This window comes from Archocentrus centrarchus, chromosome 16 (assembly GCF_007364275.1).
Source record: "Archocentrus centrarchus isolate MPI-CPG fArcCen1 chromosome 16, fArcCen1, whole genome shotgun sequence".
NCBI classification, from domain to species: domain Eukaryota; kingdom Metazoa; phylum Chordata; class Actinopteri; order Cichliformes; family Cichlidae; genus Archocentrus; species Archocentrus centrarchus.
Window position 1 is genome coordinate 7,274,912 of NC_044361.1, and position 26,468 is coordinate 7,301,379.

Below are 26,468 nucleotides of genomic sequence, written 5' to 3' on the forward strand. Positions count from 1 at the left end.
CAGGCTTATTTTAGGTTTTTAATCTCCATCAATGACAGACTTAAGTGAATGACCCTCATAGGATCCCTTTGTCTTTTCACTCCTACCCTTCTTACTCACCCTCCCTCCCAAACTCATTTCCTGCCTTCTGTTATACCCACAACCAAAAAACAAGTGGATGTCCTCTCCATCAATCCAAAATGATCAAATATGCTCAGTTCCATCCAGCCTAATCCAACTCATCATGTTGGACAGAAAGACCTTGGAACTCAAAGCCTCACCCATATTTGTCGGGGTGAGGTGGAACAGAGTGGCCCTTTGTGGCCCCATGTGTATTTATGAATGGCTGAGCCTTGGTGCAAAGTTTGGGAACAATGCTGCTACACTGAAGGACTGGTTTTCAGATGGGCGGGGTGGTGATGATGGTTGTGATGGTGGTGGTGGTGGGGAGAGCGCTTTATTCCCCACTGTTGGGGCATGGTACAGAGCGTGGCGAGAGGTCTTGGTGGTGTGACGCTTTGCATGTAAGTGCGGCTGCTGGTGCTGCTCATACAGGAGCTATTGACTGTTTGGAGGTCGGCTGTGGTCACCTACACAGGTGAGGAGCAGTTCTGATTTTGAGGTTGCACCTTTTTCTTCAAGAAAAAGCAACAGGATGCAGATTTCTCCACATGGGGAAAGGCAAATATTAAATTTTATTGACTCCATCCATCAGTCTAAATTTAATATTTTTGTTTTTTAAGGTCAAACACCTACGGACACGGTGAGTGAGTACTTGCTTGCGTGAGCTTTCATAGATGATGTGATGAGTGACCGAGGGTGTGAAAAGACTGAGATGAACTGTATGAGTCACAAGTTAGACCAAGTTAGGTAATGAGCAAGTGTGTGCATGCATGTGTGCACCTCTGTGAACGCTTGCAAGAGTGAATGTGTTTGTGATGTGTGTAAGCGTGCATGGATGAGTGAGTGTGTGTGTTTTTGAACATTAGCGGGGGCTGCTAAAAGCCCAGCCAATTATTACTGGACAGATTTTACTGCCTGTGCCATTAGCACTGAGCTGTTCCTGCAATTGCCAAAACATGTTGCCGTGTCTAATCAGACATGTGATGCCAGGTAGAAGAGTCTTCAATTACACACCAAGCAAAACATTTTTACAAGTAATTTAACAGTAGTGTGCATGGATGGTGCTGCAAGGAGCCCCAGTGATTCCTTGAATTTCAAAGAGGATGTTTCTTTTTTTTTTTTTTTTTTTTAAATCATGTTTAACACAGTGCACTTTTCATATAATTCAGAGTGGTGCTGGAGGAGTTGAGAAGAACATAATTTAATTAATTATAGACCAATTAGTGAATTTTAATCAAGATCACAGAGCCACAAAGGTATAATGATTCATGCTAAATCATATCAGCAGTCACATTCACCTCGAGCTTTGTGACATCTCCACAGATGTGATAGACATGAAGCAAGTTTCATCCTTCCAGTTAAAACTTTTGTTGTGGTTTAGAAAATTGCAGGGGTTTTTGTCGCCTTTTTTTTTCTTCCATTAGATGAATCTTAACTAGCATCACATTTTGACAATCTCAGTACCTCCTATTGGTGTTAGGATTTGCTACTGTTCCAGATTTTATACTCACAATTTCTCCTGTTTAGGACATTAAGTCAAGTGGAAGTGTTTTAGGCAGCATTAAGATGGTGTCACATACTCACTGTCTGTGTGCCTGAACAGGTGATGACACTGTTTGTCGCCCCCTTTTGTTGAGAGCGGAAGGGAGAGCGCTGTAATGACAGAGAAGGCCTGTGGCTCACCATCTGCCCACTGGGATGGGGATTGCCAGTAGTTGGTTTTGCCAGGTAGCAAAGAAAGATGAGCTGCTGGTGCTCCTGATCACTTGGTATGTTGGTGATCTCCCAGCTAAAACTTGCTTTATTGACTTGTGTATGCTGTTTGCTCTTTGTAAAATCCTCCATTTGTCGCTGTGCTTAAAAATGTTCTCTGTCGCTGTGTTGCTTGAGATGACAGTCATGGTACACACCCACAGAATCATGCAAATACCAAGAAAAACACTGAGGCCATCTTTCTGTGGTTTCTCGCTTTCTGGTATATGATACTGCCAGCAGAAGTTTGAAGCAAAAAGATTTCAGATAAGAGTAAAGTATAGCTAAAATGTACCTAAGCACTAACATGAGTACATACATTATGGGCAAGTCCAGTCTTTTATTTATGCCAACACTCTGCAGTACCTTGGACAGACTGTGTGACTGGATGTTGGCATATCTCAGTGTTTATGTTTGTATCTTGTGCACATGAGTGTGTGTGTGTGTGTGTGTGTGTGTGGTGCGCTGGGCTCATCACAGCTCAGCGCGCCATGTGTGGGAGGGGGAGCAACCATGTTTTAAGACCATCTGCTCTTCTGAGTATTTTAGTGGGAGCCTTAGCTTGTGGTAGATCAGCTCGCGTCACAGGCAAGCAGCAAAGCACAAGCTGTGAGCGGGCCTGTTCCGGAAAAATTCCTTCAGTTTCTCACTTGCACAATGAGCAGTGTTCTGCACACAAGGTTCCCATTCTTTTTCTCCCCGTCCAAGAGCTCTGGTGATGCTCCTATAGATGTGCCGCAGATGATATTCACAAAGAAAATGTTCTCCTTGGCACAGCGGGCTGTTTATGTGAGCGTTTTGGTTTGTGTGAGCAATTTCAATAATGCAAAATGACTCATGAAAGGTGCCGTGGCCTGATTTAGCAGAACTGATTGTTCAGATAGCATCTGCATCCCCAAAGTGTGATGTGGAATAAATGATTGTGTTGAAGTTTAATTGCCTCAGATATTAGAAAGGGACCTTTTGCATGAGGCATTGCAAAGATTATATGAAGCTAAACATGTTTGATTACAGAGGGCTGTCCTGTACTTGTTTTACTTTTAAACCATTTTTAATTGCTTCTCTGTAAAGTTGCCTCATTCTTTGACATAGAAGACCAGAGAACCAAGCATGATATAATTTTAACAAGTTCCCCTCTGAGTCTTTAATGTATAGACACACATGTATAGACAATGACTGGTGGCGTCAGCAGGACAATGGAGCATGCTTAGCTTACAACCAGCACCGAGGCATGCAGATGAAGGTCGCATAGCTCCACACCCCACACTGTAGACTGTGCTGGTATGCCTTATGCAGCATGTGTGTGTGGGGGTTGTGGCATGCTGCGCATTCATTTGTGCACAGCTCCATAGCATCAATGCAACACTCTCTTCTTCAGCTCCTCTCCAGTCTGTTTATGGAGGGATTCCCTTGAGGTTATTCATGGTTCCTTCAATGCCATGACTTGGCCTGTGGCCTAATGGCTCTTGGACACAGTGACTCACTCTACATGCAACAAGAAGGATTGAAAGAAAAACATCCTTACTGGAGAGACAAGTTGCCTTTGTTATATTTATACGTCAACTAAGTGGACCGCTGAGTGGATCCATGCTTGTGCTACTGCCTACAAACATTCCTCAGCAGGGAAAATATTACTGTAGATTTGCATGAGGCTGGAAAGATCAATGATCATGCCTCGAGCACTTTTTCATATCTGAAATTTAAATTCATTTAAACATGGCTTCACAAATCCAGTTGAGTAATTTGGACTCTTTTATGCTGTGATGAATCTATGGATCAGAATGTTGCTTTAAAAAAGACATTTTTTTTCATGATATATACACACACACACACACAGTAAAATTGTATGCAATTATGCAAGCTCACAAACGAATCCAAGCATCGCAATCTGTACCATCTCATGAGTTTCATGTTTCCCCTGGAGTTCAAATGATGTTTTAATGAAACCAATAATGAGTCATCCATCCTTCACCGCAGCAGTTTTTGTCCTTGTTTCTTGGTCATCATGTGAACAAAGTTCAAGTAATGCCAAGAAGTCTTAGAGGCTGAAGCATAATGTAGGCTCAAAGTTCAGGGCATCAAGACACATGGGGCAGTGCAGGGATATGGTGGAAAGTAAAGGAATGCTGAGTGGGCCTGCTCTCCACATATTCAGATCTGCCCACAACACATGTAAACCAGAGCTCACACAGACTCCTCTCTTCCCCTTCCCCTTGTCTGCTTCTAACATCTCTTTTTATCTCCATTTTCTATCCTTTCCCACAGACACTGGCATCTGGGAACCAAGAAAACCAGCTCAGGGAGAGCACAAACAAAGGCAAGACGAAGAGAAAGTCAAGACTGGGAGGCAGCAGGAGCCTGGTGCTGAGGCTGGTATGAGGCAAGTGTTTTCTGTGTGTGTCACGTGTGTTGTGTATATAAAAGCGTGCACACGTATGCTGTCCTCTGTGCCAGCCGTTTGTCTGTCTTATCAATAAGGCCTTTGTTTTTAAGGTTGGTGGTGGTGTCAGTGGCCCTGCCCAGCTGCTCTGCTCTGTTCTCTCCTATGTTGCTGACGCATGACCTCTCGCCCTGGACACACTTGCTTGAGTCTTTGCTTTTTTGTTGCAGGACAGATGTCTGAGCTTGACGCAACTTTGGAGAAAAGTTTGAATTGTCTCAGCCAACAGTGTGGCATTTTGGGCCAAGAATTATCAAAGTCCTACCGCCGTCCAAACATCAATGTTTATTTTAAGGCAGCTGCAGTAAATGAAAGGGTTGACTCACTTACTCAAAATAATTATCACCTGCATCTGCAGCTTTGAAACGGTTCAGATATGCTTTAATCACTCTCAGTAGCTGTTTTCAGTTGCAGCAGGAAGCTGCTTTTAGCGAAAAAGGCCTACAAAAACCCTCAGTGCACTAACTGCACACACAGTTTTCACCCGAATGGCTAGCATAGTGGGCAGAGGGGTGTTTAGAAACTGAAGAGTAATTTCCCTCAGGAGTAGGTTTAAAAAATAAAAACAAAAGCTAAATAAGAGCCAGTGTTGGTCCTACGCTCACCAGGTGGCCAGAAAATCAACTTCAAATGATTATGCTGCTCCATATCTACCAGAAATTGATTAAATATTTGGTAACAACTTTGTTTTATTCACAACTTGACTTCACTGGCCTCAGGTGGCCTAAATAACCAGTTATGGTGGGTTTAAAGACAACAGGCAAATGTAAAAATAAAATGCAGCTATCAGCCAAGTAAACCCCTTCACATGCTCGCGCTCCTAGGAATCTGTGACTGGTTATGAGACTTTGTGATGAGTGGCATGGCACGTCCACAGCGTCTTTTAGTGTCAGATCCACTGAATTTTCCCATCTCTCTAACAACAAGGCTAATATTGGTCATGGATTCTCGGGGGGGATGTTGGGATGTGTTAATCATGAAGCTCTCAAGCACAATCCACTCTCAGACCTGCCATCTGCACACACCGGCTGCTGCATCATGAGGCTGAAATCCTCTGCTTCTCCTTCTACAGGCATTTATTGTATGTCCTAAGTAACAGTCATCATACTGGTGTACATCTCATTTGTATGCCACATTTAGGCAGATACAGATTTCTTAAAAATAAGATAACAAGAAAACAGCTGGGAACTCAAAGTAAATAATACAAATATAATGTCATTATATTGTACTTCTGATTGTAAATGAGTGAATTATGATAATTTCTGAATACACTGCAGGGATTTGAAAAACAGTTTGGACAGGAGCAATATGTAGACATCACAGAACATAATTTAATGTAAAAGCCTCATTTTGGGGGAGTCAGAACACATGACAGTTTTACGGTCTGGCCGTGGTTTTAATAGGACATTTATCCTCAGTTATGTTTACATCTGCAGAGCAGGTGGTGCCTCTCAATAAAATGACAGGTTGAATATAGATATATTACAGTTTATTATTATACTTACTGTTTGAATGTAATTGGATATGTTCATTTGAGCTCATAATAGATGCACTGAAAATTTAAATAGGCATTTATTTCAACCTGAGGGCTGAAATTGCAGACAATAAAGGGAGAAAGGGAAATAACACAAACAGCTTGTGTGATTATTGTTATTAGTCCACTCTGATCGATTTGTAGTACAGCACAGATCGTACCAGTAATCTACTAATGACATGATGTGTGGTGACTGGAGTTTGGCTTTGTGTCCAGGCTCAGCCAACAGTGAGAGGCATTCATTGAATGGGCTTACGTATGACGACCATAATCAGTGACTCTACTGAGGGGGAGCAAACAGGTGCTGGCTGACGCTGCGTTTGTGACTTACTATGGGTCTGTGCAAGTGAGAGGGCTGTGAGTGCTGTAATCGCCTGGCAATGCTGATGTCACTAGTCTTTCTTTCTTTCTTTCTTTCTTTCTGCAGAGAATAAGGCTGTCAAGCTGTCTGGGTGTGAGTGAACACCCTCTAGTGGAGCTGTTGAAGACGTTCCATCTGTTTCTAACCGCATTTCAAGGTAAAACCACAACATTTCAAAAGAACATAAAGCATTTCTAGTTCTTGTAAAAAAGTTTTTTTTTCTTCCAAGAATAGTGTCCTCAGTTCACACCATATCTCAAACTGAAGAAAGAAAAAACAAAACAAAAAAACATCCATGTGAGCAGGTTTCAAAATGTGACTGAGCCTTTGCAAGCAACATTCACTGCATTATCTATCTATCTATCTATCTATCTATAGATAGATAGATAGATAGATAGATAGATAGATAGTGTGTATACACACACACACACACACACACACACACACACACACACACACACACACACACACACACACACACACATTTTCTTTTTATGGCTGAAAAAAGAGAAAAAGTAAAGCCTGCGTGACTTTGGTGCAATTTTAAACTGTTTAAAATGCTTTCTTTTCTCTTTGTTTTACTGAGGGTTTTTGAGGGAGGCTATAAAACCAAGAAACTGTGAGATATTAAGAACATCTTGAATTTGAATGTTTCTCAGACGTCTGTGTGGCATCTGAGTCATGCAGCAACATCAGTGCTGTAAACATGATATTTGTGAACGTGTGTGTTTGTCTGTTGATGATGATGATGATGCGTGTGCTGTGACTGACAGCATGATGTGTGTTTCAGAGGTCTATGGTCCAGCTTTGAGCAGAGACCATGTGGTGTTTAGAGCTGCTCTTACCACTGCTGTTGATCATCAATGGTAATAAATTCCTTTACATCTTTATTTTTTATAATGATAGACACACAGTATTCCTCTGTGTATCTTGAGTGTATGCATTTTGAAGGGTTCATTGAGCCTCTGTCTCTTCCCCCCAGATGCCAGTTGTCAGTGGAATGTTTGGTTACCTCGGGATATCTCGGCCATGACAAACTCCTGTGTGGTCATCCCCTGCACCTTCATGTATCCGTCTGGGATCAGGCCGAGCCGTGGAATTCATGGTATCTGGTACTTCGGGCAGCCCTACCCTCAACTCTTCCCTCCTGTAGTCTTCAAATCACGTACAGACGTTGTGCATGAGAGCTACAAGGGCCGAACCAAGCTCCTGGGTGATCTGCACCAGAGGAACTGCACTTTGCTCATCAACAATGTTGGCACAGAGCACTCAGGGAGATACTACTTTCGTGCAGATCTCGGTGGAGCCAACATCTATACATATCCAGACTTCACTGAGCTCAAGGTGCTGGGTAAGTGAATGATGACACGATGATAGGAGCTAGTTCTATAGCTGATATTTAAAGAGTCATTTCATACCATAGCAATTTATATTTTTCCTTTTTCTTTCTTTCTCCAGATCAACCCAACATCGACGTGCCAGAGGAGATTGTCAGTGACGAGAGCTTGGAGCTTACATGCTACGCTCCTGATAACTGCCCTGACATGACTCCTGAGATCCAGTGGATGTACACAGACTACCTGCCTGACCCAGAATTCAGCACTGACCTTGTGGAGGAGAGCAACACAGCAGTCCTCTCCAACACCCTCACTTTCATACCAAGGCCCATGCACAATGGGCAGCTTCTGGGCTGCAGGGTCTACTACCCCAACACCACACTAGTCTATGAGAGGCTCATCTCTCTAGACATCAAGTGTAAGTACAAAATAAAAGCATCACAGTCAGTATGACTTCAAAGGGGGTGTTGTGGCTGACATTTTAAAGTGAATATCTGAGTGGATCTTTTATGTTTTTCCTTGATGGTCCAAACTCAAGCATGTCTTTATAGTTTTTTGGAAAGAAAAATAACCAAAGGCCATAAAGTGGCTTTAGGCTGATTTGAATGGCACTAGAGCCACCATTTATGTAGCCCCAAGCATGACAAGAACACAATAGAGTCTGCTAGCTCATATACAGTATGAGCTGTTGATGATGAGATAAAGAGACTATTTCTTTTCAATTTAGGTTCTGTTCCAGCCATGACAGAACAATAAACCGTCTTAACACTGACAAATCTGGTGTTAGCAGTCATCCCTCTAATATAAAATAGAACAAAAAATCCCAGTTCACCGTAGTGTGCCCTCTTACTGGATCATAAAAGCTGGTTCATTTCGCTTTCATTTCACGAAAACTGAGCCAAACGTTGTTGAACCATTTCAGTAGTTGACCAGCTACCTGCTGACTAAAACTGTCACTAGTATATTTAGCGCAATCTGCATGTTTCATTTTACTTAGACATGATTTGCCTTAAAGTCTGCTCAAGTTAAAGAGTTTCAACCTTCATTTGAGGGTATAAATTTGTCACTTTGTGGTCTGTTTACTGAAAAGATTTAATCTTTTTTTTTTCTGTGACATTCAGATATCTGAGTGCTTGGAAAATAAGTCCTCTGTTATATTTTTCCTGGCAGATCCTCCACGCTCTGTGTGGGTGAATGCTTCTTCAGAGGTGATGGAGGGCAGCTCTGTGCTGCTGCACTGTGAAGTAGACAGTAACCCTCCTTCCAGGATCGCCTGGATGTTCGGAGACGAAGAACTGCTGTGGGACACAGCATCCAACATCTCCCTCACCTTAGATGATGTGACACCTGAAAAAGAGGGAATTTACACCTGTATTGGGGACAATGGTTATGGCGCTATGAACACCTCACTCTACCTGGCTGTAAAGTGTAAGTTTTTGAGACAGCAAATGATTCCCAACCTCTGCATTTATAAGCAGATTTTAAATTCTCCAGTCAGGAACAATAACCGCATGAGTGAAAATCTTTTTGAATGTCACATTCTTAACCCCCTCTGTGGGTTCATAATACAGTGGATTTTAACAGTGACTGACTCACAGCAAACTAAAATCCTGAAACCTTAACACAAGCTTCTTAGACCCTTTCTGATGCTTTTATTTCTGTTACAGATGCTTAATGATTTCCAAACCATTCCCACCTTACCAATAAAATTTCACTCTAGTTTCAATTTAGTGCAGACATTGGGTGACACAAGACACAAACTGTGACATCAGAATATTTCTGCCCATAAAACTTACATTGTGCATTGCATTTTCAGTAGGCAATAGTGCCCACTGATGTGTATTTAAAAGTCAAGTAGTCATTCAGTCATAATGACTTCTACTATTTTTTCCTGCATGAACGTACTACAAAAACCCGCTCAGAGTGATTGTGTTCTATAGTATGGAATGAATACACAGCTCATGAGTGTTTTGGCATTTCTCTTTAACAGTTAAAATGTGAGTGGGCTGGAAGAGTTGTGGAATTGCTGTCCAAAAGCATTTGCATTTAATACAAATGCCAATATATTTTTATACTGAGGCAAAAATATTTTATAGTGTAAGCTGAGAAAACATCCCTGTCCAAAATTCTAAGAGTTTCATAATATTTCATCTTTATTAATTTCACAATAACAATGTGGAAGAGGTGTAATGGATATTTTTATGTATATCCTAGTAACAGAGGGATTGCTCATAGCGGTAATCCTGTAGTGATGAATAATAACCCAGAAGCTGCAGCTTCCCTCAGCTTTACAGTGAGCTACAGGTCATTTTAATTTATTCAGCCCACAGCTCTGTCATTTTTCAGCTGTTTTCAGTTAACAATGGTTTTAAAATCCTTCTGTATTACAGCTGCTCAACGCCAACAACAAACATTATCTTTAATGAACAGTGAGGAGGAGCATTTAGTAGCTAGACTGATATTTCCCTGTGTGGTTGCTAGGGAACAAAAACAAAGTGAGCAAAGTGAGTAAATAACCTCACTGAATCAGATATACAGAAGAGGACGGACGGACGGATGGATGGATGGATGATGTGTTTATGCTGCCTCTAAGTGGCCAGAAAGAAAGAAAGAAAAATTAGATATTGCAGGTTTTATCTAATTGTGTGCCTTTGCATTAGGGAAGATCTTGTGTAAGAATGAAAGGATATTGTTTTCCAAATCTAAATACAAATCATAGCAAACTCATTTTCTCTTCTTTGTTGCAGACCCTCCCCGTGAGCCTGTGGTAAATGACTCTCTTACAGTAGTAGAGGGTACCACTCTGGCCCTGCACTGCAGCACACAGGGAAGCCCAGCGCCCACCATCACCTGGCTGAAGGATGGGCAACTGGTGGGCACCATCACTGCAGATGAGCTGTCAGTGCTGGATATTGTGGCAATCACACCACAGGGAGATGGACAGTACCGCTGCCTGGCAGAGAATGAGCATGGGCGAGCCAGCAGCTCCCTGAACATCACTGTAGAGTGTGAGTGCTTCACTGTCCTGTAAAATATCCAAAAGGTAGAGTAAAACAGGTCAAAGAATAAAAGCATGATGGCAGCAGGAGAAACATCTGTGTGATCCTTCATTGTGCAGTAATCTGCTGACTGTATGGTGAATTGCAGTTTGTAAAATTCCACAAAACTTCTTATTTCCATTGAGTAAACAAGTACTTTTAATGAAATGTTGATCAAAGGAGTATAATTGTTCATTTTATTAGTTAATAGCCATCTGATGTACAACACCTCTTGCGCTCCTTCATTAGATGCCCCTGTGCTCCTGGAAGAGTCAAAGTGCACAGTGGTGAGGGAAGGTGTGCAGTGTGTCTGCATGGCCACAGGAAACCCTGAACCCACCATCGAGTTCTACCTGCCTGACCTGAACATCACCATCAATGAAACTGATGGCCGGTACAACTTCTACACGCACACAGACGGGCACACCTCCACCGGCATGATCAAGCTACGCGAGAAAGGCGAACGGGTCGAAAATGGAGGCCCTGCTGTCAACGTCCACTGCAGCATCTCCAATGCATACGGAAGAGAGAGCATACTTCTGGAGCTGCAACAGGAGAGTGAGTAGACAACTGTACAACACAGCAGATTATTTAGTTTTGATAGTTTTGAGAATTTTCTCATGTCTTTTCACCATTTTTATATCCTATTTAAACTGATATGACACCATAGAAAAACTTTTAATATAAGTTAGTTTATATTTTATGACATTGTTCTGTGCTGTGCACATAATCAACCCCAGGTGCAGGTTATTTCTCTGTACCATAAAGATCCATTTTTGCCAAAAAGCTATTAAAAATTGTTGTGCTTTTTCTCTAATTACAATAAATCTAAGCACTCTAGTTAATTTCCTGTTCCACTTACATTGTTCCACTTGCATAAATTAAATGTTTATTGATCTGCTACACAAAATGTATCCCAACAAAAAGCACTTTTTTCTCCTATTTGATTAATTCAATTCAATTCAATTTCAATTCAATTTTATTTATATAGCGCCAAATCACAACAAACTGTCGCCTCAAGGCGCTTTGTGTTGTGGGTAAAGACCCTACAATAATACAGAGAAAACCCAACAGTCAAAACGACCCCCTATGAGCAGCACTTGGCGACAGTGGAAAGGAAAAACTCCCTTTTAACAGGAAGAAACCTCCAGCAGAACCAGGCTCAGGGAGGGGCAGTCATCTGCCGCGACCGGTTGGGCTGAGGGGAGAGAAAGACATGCTGTGGAAGAGAGCCAGAGATTAATATCAATTAATGATTAAATGCAGAGTGGAGTATAAACAAAGTAAATAAGGTGAATGAGAAACAGTGCATTATGTGAACCCCCCAGCAGACTAGGCCTATAGCAGCATAACTAAGGGATGGTTCAGGGTCACCTGATCCAGCCCTAACTATAAGCTTGATCATAAAGGAAAGTTTTAAGCCTAATCTTAAATATAGAGAGGGTGTCTGTCTCCCGAATCCAAGCTGGAAGCTGGTTCCACAGAAGAGGTGCCTGAAAGCTGAAGGCTATGCCTCCCATTCTACTCTTAAGTATCCTAGAAACCACAAGTAAGCCAGCAGTCTGAGAGCAAAGTGCTCTGTTGGGGTGATATGGTACTATGAGGTCTTTGAGATAAGATGGGGCCTGATTATTCAAGACCTTGTATGTGAGGAGAAGAATTTTAAATTCTATTCTAGATTTAACAGGGAGCCAATGAAGAGAAGCCAATATGGGAGAAATATGCTCTCTCTTTCTAGTCCCTGTCAGTACTCTAGCTGCAGCATTTTGGATCAGCTGAAGGCTTTTCAGGGAGCTTTTAGGACAGCCTGATAATAATGAATTACAATAATCCAGCCTAGAAGTAATAAATGCATGAATTAGCTTTTCAGCATCACTCTGAGAAAGGATGTTTCTAATTTTAGAAATATTGCGCAAATGCAAAAAAGCGGTCCTACATATTTGTTTAATATGTGCATTGAAGGACAAATCCTGGTCAAAAATGACTCCAAGATTTCTCACAGTGTTACTGGAGGCCAAAGTAATGCCATCGAGAGTAAGTATCTGGTTTGACACCATGTTTCTAAGATTTGTGGGGCCGAGAACAAGAATTTCAGTTTTATCTGAATTTAGAAGCAGGAAATTAGAGGTCATCCAGGCCTTAATGTCTTTAAGACATTCCTGCAGTTTAATTAATTGATGTGTGTCATCTGGCTTCATTGATAGGTAAAGCTGAGTATCATCTGCATAACAATGAAAATTGATGCAGTGCTTTCTAATAATACTGCCTAAGGGAAGCATGTATAATGTAAATAAACTTGGTCCTAGCACAGAACCCTGTGGAACTCCATAATTAACCTTAGTGTGTGAAGAAGACTCCCCATTTACATGAACAAATTGGAGTCTATGAGATAAATATGATTCAAACCACTGCAGTGCAGTACCTTTAATACCTATAGCAAGCTCTAATCTCTGTAATAAAATGTTATGGTCAACAGTATCAAAAGCTGCACTGAGGTCCAACAGGACAAGAACAGAGATGAGTCCACTGTCAGAGGCTCTAAGAAGATCATTTGTAACCTTCACTAATGCTGTTTCTGTACTGTGATGAATTCTGAAACTTGACTGAAACTCTTCAAATAAACCGTTCCTCTGCAGATGATCAATTAGCTGTTTTACAACTACTCTTTCAAGAATCTTTGAGAGAAAAGGAAGGTTGGAGATTGGCCTATAATTAGCTAAGACAGCTGGGTCAAATGATGGCTTTTTAAGTAGAGGTTTAATTACAGCCACCTTGAAGGTCTGTGGTACACAGCCAACTAATAAAGACTGATTGATCATTTTTAAAATTGAAGCATCAATAATTGGAAAGACTTCTTTGAACAGTCTAGTAGGAATGGGATCTAACAAACATGTTGCTGGTTTGGAGGAATTAACTATTGAAGTTAACTCTGAAAGATCAACTGGAGCAAAAGAGTCAAAACAAATACCAGCAGTGCTGAAAGCAGCCGAACATGAAGAATAATCTTTGAGATGGTTATGAATAATTTTTTCTCGAATGTCTAAAATTTTATTTGTAAAGAAATCCTTGAAGTCACTACTAGTTAACGTGAAAGGAATACTCGGCTCTACAGAGCTCTGACTCTTTGTCAGCCTGGCTACAGTGCTGAAAAGAAACCTGGGGTTGTTCTTATTTTCTTCAATTAATGATGAATAGTAAGATGTCCTAGCTTTACGGAGGGCTTTTTTATAGAGCAACAAACTCTTTTTCCAGGCTAAATGAGCATCTTCTAATTTAGTGAGACGCCATTCCCTCTCCAGCTTTCGGGTTATCTGCTTTAAGCTGTGCGTTTGTGAATTATACCACGGAGTCAGGCACTTCTGATTTGAAGCTTTCCTTTTCAGAGGAGCCACAGTATCCAAAGTTATACGCAGTGAGGATGTAAAACTATTGACGAGATAATAAACCTCACTGGGATTAACATTTGTTAAATAGCACAATGCCTGGCTGTTAAGAAATTAAATCTCGACACTATCAACAACTACACAAAATTATGTAAATTGCTTATTGGCAGTTTATATCTTGAGTAGACCTGTCTTGTCTGAACTTGTCTGTCATACCCAAAATTCAATTCAATTCAATTCAATTCAATTTTATTTATATAGCGCCAAATCACAACAAACAGTGACCTCAAGGCGCTTTGTATTGTGGGTAAAGACCCTACAATAATACAGAGAAAACCCAACAGTCAAAAACGACCCCCTATGAGCAGCACTTGGCGACAGTGGGAAGGAAAAACTCCCTTTTAACAGGAAGAAACCTCCAGCAGAACCAGGCTCAGGGAGGGGCAGTCATCTGCCGCGACTGGTTGGGCTGAGGGGAGAGAAAAGACACGCTGTGGAAGAGAGCCAGAGATTAATAACAATTAATGATTAAATGTAGAGTGGAGCATAAACAAAGTAAATAAGGTGAATGAAAAGAAAGTCTATTGTGGGAATCCCCCCGGCAGCCTAGGCCTATAGCAGCATAACTAAGGGATGGTTCAGGGTCACCTGATCCAGCCCTAACTATAAGCTTGATCATAAAGGAAAGTTTTAAGCCTAATCTTAAAAATAGAGAGGGTGTCTGTCTCCCGAATCCAAGCTGGAAGCTGGTTCCACAGAAGAAGGGCCTGAAAGCTGAAGGCTATGCCTCCCATTCTACTCTTAAGTATCCTAGGAACCACAAGTAAGCCAGCAGTCTGAAAGCGAAGTGCTCTGTTGGGGTGATATGGTACTATGAGGTCTTTGAGATAAGATGGGGCCTGATTACTCAAGACCTTTTATGTGAGGAGAAGGATTTTTAATTCTATTCTAGATTTAACAGGGAGCCAATGAAGAGAAGCCAATATGGGAGAAATCTACTCTCTCTTTCTAGTCCCTGTCAGTACTCTAGCTGCAGCATTTTGGATCAGCTGAAGACTTTTCAGGGAGCTTTTAGGACAGCCTGATAATAATGAATTACAATAGTCCAGCCTAGAAGTAATAAATGCATGGATTAGCTTTTCAGCATCAGTCTGAGAAAGGATGTTTCTAATTTTAGAAATATTGCGCAAATGCAAAAAAGCAGTCCTACATATTTGTTTAATATGTGCATTGAAGGACATATCCTGATCAAAAATGACTCCAAGATTTCTCACAGTGTTACTGGAGGCCAAAGTAATGCCATCGAGAGTAAGTATCTGGTTTGACACCATGTTTCTAAGATTTGTGGGGCCGAGTACAAGAACTTCAGTTTTATCTGAATTTAGAAGCAGGAAATTAGAGGTCATCCAGGCCTTAATGTCTTTAAGACATTCCTGCAGTTTAACTAATTGATGTGCGTCATCTGGCTTCATTGATAGGTAAAGCTGAGTATCATCTGCATAACAATGAAAATTGATGCAATGCTTTCTAATAATACTGCCTAAGGGAAGCATGTATAATGTAAATAGAATTGGTCCTAGCACAGAACCCTGTGGAACTCCATAATTAAGACTCCCCATTTACATGAACAAATTGGAGTCTATAAGATAAATATGATTCAAACCACTGCAGTGCAGTACCTTTAATACCTATAGCAGGGGTATTCAAAAAAAATTTAAAGAGGTCCAGTCAGACAAAATTTCATGAGGCCAAGGTCCGGAAGTCCAACTATTTAATGTGATTATATATTTTATATATATAAGGTTTTGTTAGTTTTCAGAGCATTAGTTTTTATATCTTGTTATGCTTAGTTTTAGTTTCGTTTTTGTCAGTTTTAGTTTTTCATACTTTGTCAGGTGCAAGAGTGACTATTGAGTAATAATAACTCGACAAAAGATACCGTTTAAAAAAATTGCATTCAACAACCAACTGTTCACAAAATAGCAGCATTACGTGTTTAATGTGTGTAATATTAAGGAAACACATGAACATTAACAAGAAAAACATGAACTCCAAAACTCAATAAACTCTTCAACAAACTTCATCGTCAGTGCAGAAGACGTGGTGTAAAACATCAGAACACAGCGAATGTTGGACAAAAACAAACTGAACTCTTTGAAGGAACCAAAGCTCAAATCCAGCCAGGGCTGGACTGGGACAAAAAATCGGCCCTGGCCATTTTGGCTCAGATCGGTCCACAACTATGTCTTAAAAGCATTTGACACTGTCTTACTCTTATTCAATATGGGCACACCTTTTGCTAATAATACTTTTATACTTTTTTTTACACTTACTATAGTAATGCTTAAATTACAAAGCTTTTACTTATCATTTAGCTTTTTAAAAATCTGTTATTTCACCTGTTTGAGTGTTGCAGCCTTTCAACACACCTTTAACCGAAATATCTAAAATGTTATGATGCCTAAAATGGACACTTGCTGCTCATCCAACACTTCTTGGCCTTGACCGCTTGCTATGGCTGCCATGGCTGCCAGATTTTGGGAAGTATGCAAATACCAATAATATTGATACTAATCAATCACCATTGCTCATCATTCTCATGTAATAGAGCTAAAGTTACCTCCATCACCTCAATGTCCCTGTATTATCCTAACGGTACTACCTGCTTACGCACTACACTTTTCCGCTCACTCTGTCCCTCGGTTTCCAAAGCCTGCATCTCTGGCTGCTCCTCTCCCTGCCTGCTAAGCAAGATTTAATTTGGGGCCCCCTTAATACCCCTGAACTTAACTGCTATTAATGCTGGAGGGTTAAAGTTGATCATTAATTTTTTTTAGGATGCATTACTGTTTCAGCCTTTTCAATTAAATTTTATTTATACAGCGCCAACTCACAACAAACAGGTGCCTCAAGGCACTTTATATTGTAAGGTAAAGACCCTACAATAATTACAGAGAAAACCCAACAGTCATCCTAATTATAAAAATAGAGAGGGTGTCAGTCTCCTGAATCCAAGCTGGGAGCTGGTTCCACAGAAGAGGGGCCTGAAAGCTGAAGGCTCTGCCTCCCATTCTACTCTTAAGTATCCTAGGAACCACAAGTAAGCCAGCAGTCTGAGAGCGAAGTGCTCTGTTGGGGTGATATGGTACTATGAGCCAATGAAGAGAAGCCAATATGGGAGAAATCTGCTCTCTCTTTCTAGTCCCTGTCAGTACTCTAGCTGCAGCATTTTGGATAAGCTGAAGGTTTTTCAGAGACCTTTTAGGACCGCCTGATAATGAATTACAATAGTCCAGCCTAGAAGCAATAAATGCATGAATTAGCTTTTCAGCATCAGCCTGAGACAGAAATATTAGAGTGTAGCCTACTCATTAAATTAGTGTTGTTACAAGTGTAAAAATCTGGACAGTTAGAATAGTCTCTTCTTTTTTTTAGGACATTGGCCTTTGTAAAAAATTAAAACAAACCAAAAAAGTTTCATGACAAATGTGGATGAGCTTGGGGGGCCCCCTGGTGGTCAGCCACATATGTTGCCTATGCCTCTGGCCGGCTCTGCCTACAGCTGCTGTTGCTGGAGCATTGCAAAGGACCTGGAGGCTGCAGCACTGAACATGTCTGTGATCTTTCCACTTTTTGTAGCATCTACAGTGACACTCTTCAATTTCTTTGCACGTAACTTCTCTGCACCTCCTTTCTGCCGCTTCGGTTTCTCCATGTTTCCTCTCCTTTAACACAGGTGCTCAACACTGAAACTACTAGCGGGAGTTACAGGGACAACCCAGAGAAAGGGTGGGGCCGCTTTCACCCTATATACTGATTGGTTCCATCCACTGTTCATATTGAAGATGGGCCAATGGGCCGCCCCCTCTGAATTGTGGGCCGGTCTCTGAAAAAAAAAGAAAAAAAGGGAAGAAAAAAAATAAATCCAACAGCATCGGCCCCTGAGGACGGTCAGCCCACCGGGCCCGGTACGCCCGATTACCAGCCCTGAATCCAGCTGCATCCTGATGTTCTCATCACATGAAGCTGCTTCTGTTTTGGAGCTGCTCGGAGAGCTAGCTTTGCAGCCTCTGTACACAACCTAAGTGGCCAACCATTTATGCTTGTGTAGCTGGATTGTGTGTGTTAATTACCTTGCGGTCGCGTGTTGGTGTTTTATATGCGATGCCGGCTGGGACTTTTTTGGTCCTCGCTCTTTGTGCTCAGTTTTTTGGCTGCAAACATATTTGTCCCTGTTTGTCTACTTTCTTCATTTCCTCACATCCATTCCGATAATTCCAGCAGTCTCCCTCCAGGAATTTGCTGACATTTGTGAGTCCTTATATTGATGCTTTGATTATTATTCCTGATTGTTATTCTCTCACTGATAAATTCAAACACTGCAGCAAAAAGTAGCCAGAAACGCACAAGGACTGAACAGGTTAATCACAACCTTGTTGGCTGTAGTTCGATTTCTCCGGAGGCACACGTCAGGTTACACTGAAGGATCAGTGCGGTTTCTCGGCAGACCGCTGCTGTTACTTTACGGACCGATGCGGTGAGCATGCACACGCGCGCACACAGTTGCCCGATGGCGCTCCCAGCTTAAACTGTTAGAGCGAAAAAAAAGGATTTCATATGAATCCACAAGGGTTTTTTAATAAAATTACAAAAACAAAGGTCATTTTATCTATAATTTCTCTTAGTTTTAGTTAGTTTTGTAAACTCACAATACTGTTTTTCGCTTTTAATTATAGATTTTATTTATTTCAGTTTCAGTTTTCATTATTTAGTTTGTTTTCGTTAACTATAATAACCCTGTTTGTTACAAAGTTTACCAGCCGGCAGGAACCAGCTTGGTGGTATCATGTGGTATAGCTAAACTCGCATGCAATTGGTCAGTGGGTTTCCTTGGACGCTTCACTACTACCGTAAGGACTGTAAAAGCTGTGCCGGTAAACCAGAAAGTGGTTATTTCTGTTTTGGTATTAGGTTCGAGTCCCCTTGAGACATCATTTCGGTCCGGATCCGGACCGAGGTCCGCCTATTGGTGATGGCTGACCTATAGTATGCTCTAATCTCTGTAATAAAATGTTATGGTCAACAGTATCAAAAGCTGCAGAGGTCCAACAGGACAAGAACAGAGATGAGTCCACTGTCAGAGGCTCTAAGGAGATCATTTGTAACCTTCACTAATGCTGTTTCTGTACTGTGATGAATTCTGAAACCTGACTGAAACTCTTCAAATAAACCGTTCCTCTGCAGATGATCAGTTAGCTGTTTTACAACTACTCTTTCAAGAATCTTTGAGAGAAAAGGAAGGTTGGAGATTGGCCTATAATTAGCTAAGACAGCTGGGTCAAGTGATGGCTTTTTAAGTAGAGGTTTAATTACAGCCACCTTGAAGGTCTGTGGTACATAGCCAACTAATAAAGACTGATTGATCATTTTTAAGATTGAAGCATCAATAATTGGAAATACTTCTTTGAACAGTCTAGTAGGAATGGGATCTAATAAACATGTTGCTGGTTTGGATGAAGTAACTATTGAAGTTAACTCTGAAAGATCAACTGGAGTGAAAGAGTCTAAACAAATACCAGCAGTGCTGAAAGCAGCCGAACATGAAGATAAATCTTTGAGATGGTTATGAATAATTTTTTCTCTAATGTCTAAAATTTTATTTGTAAAGAAATCCATGAAGTCACTACTAGTTAAAGTGAAAACAAACAAGTATAGCAGCACACACTCTCCTGGTTTCTCTTCTGGCTTCCCAAATTTACATTTAAATCTATCACAAACATGCTGACCACCACAGTGGGTGTCTATCTGGATTCTGGCCCTAAAACGAGACAAAACTTATGGTAATGAAATTTCACATAAAAAAATAAAATAAAATTCTGCTTTAGAGAGAACAGGTTTGTAAATTAGTAGCATTTTTTATTTAAGTTTGCGTCCATTGTATTATTTTAGGTGTTTTTTTTTGAGATTCATGGGATACAAATTTAAATTATCAGCCATGTACTTGAAGCATCCTTATTTACACAAAACTAGTGTTTCTTCATGTACAGCGTTTTCTCCATTTTTGGCAGCATTTGAGTGCAGTGACCTCATTGTTATGTTCAAGAAACCAGTTTTAGATGATCTGAGCTTTGTGACATGATGCATTGTCCTGTTGGAAGCAGCCATGAGAAGATGAGCATACTGTGGTCACGAAGTATTTGAACAAGGTACCAATACTCTGGTAGGCTATGGCATTTAAATGATGTTCAGCTGGTACTCAGGGGCTCAAAGTATGCCAAGAAAATATCCTCTGCATCATTACACCACCTGCAGCAGCCTGAACTGCTGATACAAGGTCCTACCACCTGAATGCTGCAGCAGAATTTGTGACTAATCAGACCAGGCAACATTTTTCCAATGTTGTCCAGTTTTGGTGAGCCTATGTGAACTGTAGCCTTAGTTTCCTGTTTGTAGTGTGTGGTACCCAGTGTATTCTGCTGCTGTAGTCCATGTACTTCAAGGCTCAATGTGCTGAGTGTTCAGAGCTGCTCTTGGGTGTAACGAGTGCTTGAGTTACTGTTGCCTTCCTGTCAGTTCAGTCTGCCCATTTTTCTCTGATGTGACATTAAAGCATTTTTGCCCAGAAAACGGACACTCCCTGAATATTTTCTCTTTTCAGACCAAACCCTACAGATGGTTGTGTGGGAAAATCCCAGTAGATCAGCACTTTCTCAGTCTAGGCCTTTCTGGCACCAACAACCACATCACTTTCAAAGTCACTTAACCCCCCCCCCCCCCCCCGCCCCGCCCCGCCCCGCTTGGTTTGAACTTTAGCAGGCTGTTTTGACCATATCTACATGGTCTTAAAATGCACCGAGTCTCTGCCATGTGATTAACTGATTAGACATTTGTGTTAATGAGCGGTTGAACAGATATACCTAATAAAGTGGCCAGTGAGTGTTTAAAGTTTATATTGGCTTGTGGGCAGTTTCTTCGTGTGTTGTTCAACAAAGATTAAGCCATTCACCTTCATTTTCACCACCTTTGTTTTCCAGAAAAGTACATGATGGCAGTTATAGTTGGCACCATTGGAGGAGTGGCAGTCATAGCCTTCATCATTGCAGCAGTGAGATACGTTGGTCACAACAACAAGAAGTGAGTATAAATGACAAACTAATGGAGAAGCCAGAGCGAGGGAGGAGTAGTCTTTTTACTTCCTAAGCATTTTCTGAAATCCAAGGAAACACTTGAGCCTAGTCATCCATTCTAAAACACACTGATGCACATTGTATAAGAGTGAATGTGGGATTGATGTGGACGTGAGAATCATTTCTCCAGAGCAATTTCAGTTCATTTGCAGTGACGAGTCCTTGTTGAAATCCTTGGAGATCCACATTGGCTGCCTTGTGGAGTGGGTTAGCAAGCTGGACTAACCTTATATTTTGTAGGCACGATTCCCTGCTCTGACACTGCTTCTGTATCCTTGACCTGCTATGCTAAATACAACTCGGGCAGCCCTCTTAACCAAAGTGCTTTATTTTAGCCTCAAGGCATATTTGGACCACCAAATTTGCAAGCTTTCTCTGGCCCTGAAGTGGGTGTGATCTCAGCGACTAAACCCATAAAATAACCACGTCACTCACAGCCACAGTTGGCCTCCAGCTTAACCTTACAGAGCTTGTTGTTTTAAAATGGATGCCCAGGCTTGGCGTGTCACCCTGCGTTAGTGGCAGTCGAGACCGAGTCTGATTATGTGACTCCGTCCCCCAGAGAGAATGGCAACCCTAGGCAGGACGTGGTCCTGGAGAACCCAGCTTTGTACTACAGCGCAGTCAAGAAGGACAAACAAAATCTGAGGAAGAAAGTGGTGAGACATGTTGATGTCAATGATTATGATTATATTGGAGGATGGGTTGGATTACCATTCTCAGATTGTTTGGGGTTATAGTTTTGTGTATGAAAAAGTCATATAGTCATGATAAGACCCCATGTTAACCTCTGAAATGAGGTACCAGAAGGAATCTGTCCCGCTAGCAGTCTAGTAGCTCCAAACATGACCTTTCCGAACACTGTTTTTCTCTTGCTTTCATCGCTTCTCTGCGTTTTTCTGTGTGTTTTTCTCTCCCCTAACTCTTGCACAGCTTAAGACAGAGCTGTTGGGCTCAAAGTTTAACTCCATTCTAGAGGAGACTACGGTAAGGTTCCCATACAAATCCCCATTAAAACAAAAAAAAAAACCACAAGCCTCAGTGACAGATGCATCTCCTCGCATATCAGCTTCTGTGTTCTGTACACTGCCGTTTGTTTCCAATACTGCCTTCTGCATGGCTGCCTCATTGCTAACACAAACTGCCAATCTAACAGGAAACATCTCAGACTCCCTGTCAGTATGTCGACCAGTAATCACTAACATCTTTTCTTTAGTGTCTGTCGCGCTCTTCTGCAATCCAAGGTGTCACTGGCACCTTGCCGCTGATTTGTGCCGCTAAACCGTGCTTCTGTCTGCAGGGAGAAGACGGGGATTATCAACCTGTGGGCTCTATGGCAGGACTGGAGAGGCAAGAGCTGAATTACGCTGCCCTGGAGTTTATCGGGGCCAGGCCCAGGGAGGGGGCCTCAGGGAGGGGGGATGATGGCAGCAACTACACAGAAATCAAAGCCAAATGAATCGCGATCCTTCCCTGATCCCTCGGCTATGCGAGACGCAGTGGCAGCCCCATAGTACACACATCTGCCCCATAAACTGTGTGATAACTCCTCCTCTTCTACTGGATTTCACTCTGCATATGATGACCCCCCCCCTCTTCATTTCTTCAAATTTATCACATGTAATGTTCTGCTCTGTGGCAGTTTTCCTCCCAGTGTGCTGCCCCTCCTCCATGGGATGCCCCCTCTTATACCACCATTGGGAAAAACTGGTATTTTTGGTGGTTTTGAGCAACACCTACTGGACAATGTAAAACATATTATGTTAATTTTAAGCCTAGTTCAAGTTGCAGTACATTGTCTCTACAGTGTTAATCAATGACCATGTTTTTAGTCTTTTCTCCATGTGACTGTTGTTGCATCTATCTCACTATTTGCTCTCCATCTGTCTTTTAACTGTCACTGTGTCTGCTGCCAGTCGAAGCATCAGGGCAAGGAGTAACAATGCTTTTGTCCTCTTATCTTTATTTGTGTTTATGTATTGAGAGCGAACCTCTCTTCTCTCCCTCTCTATATCCTAAGAAGGTAACTGTCAGAGGTGAGAAAAGGAAATGCCACTACATTCCACATAATTGTATTTAATGTGTGCTCTGTGACTCAGTAGCCTCTCATAATAAATTGGAAAAAAAAAGTCACCATCATTTCTGATAGTATTTAAAGAGGTTTTGTACATTTAAGCGACACACTTTCCAATTCTGAAAAACCTTGATTCTGGCATTTTCCACGTACGTGTAAGAATGTTTTGAGATTTGAGGGGGGTTTCTTACACTGTGGCCAATGCAAAGTGTCTCATTTTCTACTTCTTCTCCCACAACGCACGTGTTTCTTCACAACTAGAAAATACAGACCTGAAGCACAACATACTTGCTTGTGAGCAGCCAAAGTGTTATCTCCTATAGACAATGTGTGTGTGTGTATGTATGGGTGTGTGTATTCAAATTGTGCTGAAGGATCACCAGACACTGATTTCTGGGGGTCTTTGGGAAGTTCAAGCATTGCCTCACTTGAGGTCGGTGCTTTGTTCTCACAGGATTGCATCAAATGTTTGAATGACAAAAAGTGTTGCTGACTAGCCACCTGTTTGTGCTACTCAATGACATTTGATGGACTGTGGTGTATTATTATTATTATTATTATTATTAAAGCTCACTAATAGTCTAACTTGATAATGATGGTGTCAATAATATATTAATTTGATGTATATTGATGGTGAAAGGAATCCCAGTATGTACAGTAAACATCCTGCATGAGTCTTTTGCTGCAAGGCACATATTCAAGTATTAAACTGGAGGGAAAAGCTAGACTGACAAATGAAAAAAACCAACAAAAACCCACCTTTGTCACACTCAACCACTCTGATTAAACACTGTCTTAATAGAAGGTTAGAAAATAGCACCGAACCTTTAACTAGATAAATGTGTCAAAGTTAAATCAAAGGCTGTGTTCTCTGTAAATACTGGAGTACTCAGTATTTTAGTATTGCTTATCCATTGAATTTGTTAACTCACAAGAAGCAGATTTTTCTTTTTCTTTTTTAAAGAATCAAAATCACAGCACCCAGGAAGTCCTGAGTTGGTAGCGCTGGTTGAGCTCCAATTACTGATTCCTATGTTCCATTTAATGCAAGCAAAGGCTTAACACAATCTTTTTGTTAGAAGCACCGTGCCTGATAGACATGAAGGTCATCTCTGCTCTTTAATTTTACCGTCTGCGATCAATTTGTTGTGTCCAAGCTTCATTTTTTTTTTAAGCTAGTTCAGAACTTTGTATTATGGAGTGTTTTAGTACTGCCCACGCCTCATACTTGATCTAAATAAACCAAGGAACCTACTACCTTACTGTCAACTTCCACCATGTCTTGCAGAGCATATGCCATAAACACCCACACACTGAAGCCATAACCCAGTACATATTACAATTTTGCATAAGAAAGAGTAGGTGTTGATTGTAATTTTGATTTGAATTGGTATTAATTTTACATTAGATTGTTTTCACAACGTAACTCTTGATAAATGTGTTTGTTGTCTTAAAAAACATGGAAAAATTGGTCTCTAAAAGCAAAGAATAGCAATTATGCAATTTTTAATGTATATTGTTAAAATGTATGTAAAGATGTTTATGGAAGAGTCAAGTGGAAAACAAAAGAGAAATGGAGAAATAATCTCTTCATGAAGACTGAAATTCCTTTGGATATACATGTTATGGCTAAGGCTTTATAAAATCATATGAAATTTTGTTTGGCTGTGTTATTTAAAATCATGGATTAAGTTCACAGAGGCAGCAGCGCATCTCTGTGGGCTGTTTTAAAAAAATGGTTTCACAATCAGCAGAGGAAAATTCGGTAAAAGCCTCAAACTACAGTAACTTTGTATACGTACAGACATTTCTAGAAAGGAAAGGCAATGTGAAACCAAGAACGATACATTATGAGGAACACTTCGGTTTTTAGCTGTTAAACTGAAATACACTCAAACGAATCTCTCTGTCAAAATGAATAAACCGTGATGATGTAACTTCAAGTGAAAGAACTGACATCACCTCGGTTCTGGTAATAACGTGCAGATATAATTTTTTTTTCCTTGTAGCTGAAAGATCTGAAATTTTATGTTAAATTTGGCTGAATAAGACTTATAATCAATGCTGGCCTTTTATTAAGACATTGTTCTATTAAATTATAGATGAAGAGTTCCAAATATCTTGCCTAGCATTCTTAAATTGCCTGCCTGCAGAGTCAGTAACATTTCCCGTCTCTGAACTCCTCATATTGTTATTTATTTTTAAGTAGAAGTATCAAATGTGTCTTACCTAATCTTTGCCACAGTGTGTTGTAAAGAAAATGTGTATGTCCAATACTTTGTGATGATCATAATAATTATTACAGTCTTTGTTTCTACATTGATGATTGACAAAATAATTCATATCAGGGTCTGCAGTCTCTGCAAATAAGCACTGTTTTAATGACTGTAGGTTTTTCAGCAATGATGTAGTTTGCTTGCTCTTTTATTTTATACAAGGCATTGATGCCTTGAGCAAATTCATTTGTCTTCAGTTTCCTGCAAATATAAATAAAATAAAAACAACACCATATGGAAACAGTTGTTTATTGATAGAAAAAAAAAATGTTAGTCATTTATTATTCTTTTTTGTGTGTTTTGAAATGCAGATGCAGTGCCATGAAACTGCATGCCACGTGCTTTCTACATTTTAGTAAAATATAGGAAAAGGAGTAGTGCCATCCAGTGGTTATATTAATTATGAAGAAGCAAAGGAGTAAGTGAAGTACATGAAAGGAAGACTATTTCAAAACAATAGTTGTCATGTATGTGTAACCATAATATTTTGTTGTAACATTGGCAGTTAAAGTCTTGTGTTTAGGCCAAATGCTTTCTTAAAATTAAAGTTATTATCCCTAAACCCAGTAAGACTATCCTCCCCTCAGAAAATGCACCAGCATGTGGAAGCTGTTATTAATATCTATCAATAAATGAAGACTCATCTGCTGAATGCCTGTTATCTGTCCCATACATAATGCCAGTGCCAGTTTGTAATGTCCCAGTGTCTCTGGGCTGGGAAACAGGTTCTGAGTGCTGTTTGTACTCATGTGCCAAATGACAGTTCAGAGTACCCACTCTTTTTGGAGTCACTGTGCGGAGTGCTCGAGGGTGCTCCATCCGGAGACTCCATTGTCTCCCAGAGGGAGACTTCAACGCTCATGTGTGCAGTGACAGTGAGACCTGGAGGGGCTTGACTGGGAGGAACGGCCTGCCTAATCTGAACCCAAGTGGTGTTTTGTTATTGGAGTTCTGTGCAAACTGCAGTTTGTCCATAAAAACATA

At 40.8% G+C, this 26,468-nt stretch overlaps 1 protein-coding gene across 3 annotated transcripts; it reads left to right on the forward strand.

The window, feature by feature from the left end:
- Window positions 1–454: 454 nt before the first annotated feature.
- mag (myelin associated glycoprotein) lies at window positions 455–25,717 on the forward strand. Of its 3 annotated transcripts, XM_030749627.1 has the most exons (13): window positions 455–577; window positions 4,120–4,234; window positions 6,256–6,346; window positions 6,980–7,055; window positions 7,172–7,540; window positions 7,648–7,944; window positions 8,697–8,954; window positions 10,274–10,534; window positions 10,814–11,122; window positions 20,982–21,081; window positions 21,697–21,793; window positions 22,068–22,121; window positions 22,435–25,717. In XM_030749627.1, the coding sequence occupies exons 4-13, from the start codon at window positions 7,010–7,012 to the stop codon at window positions 22,591–22,593; spliced, it is 1,950 nt and encodes a 649-aa protein (XP_030605487.1). In that variant the 5' UTR covers window positions 455–577; window positions 4,120–4,234; window positions 6,256–6,346; window positions 6,980–7,009; the 3' UTR covers window positions 22,594–25,717. The 3 variants fall into 3 exon arrangements, with proteins under 3 accessions (XP_030605487.1, XP_030605488.1, XP_030605489.1); XM_030749628.1 differs by lacking the exon at window positions 22,068–22,121; XM_030749629.1 differs by lacking the exons at window positions 21,697–21,793; window positions 22,068–22,121.
- Window positions 25,718–26,468: the final 751 nt, after the last annotated feature.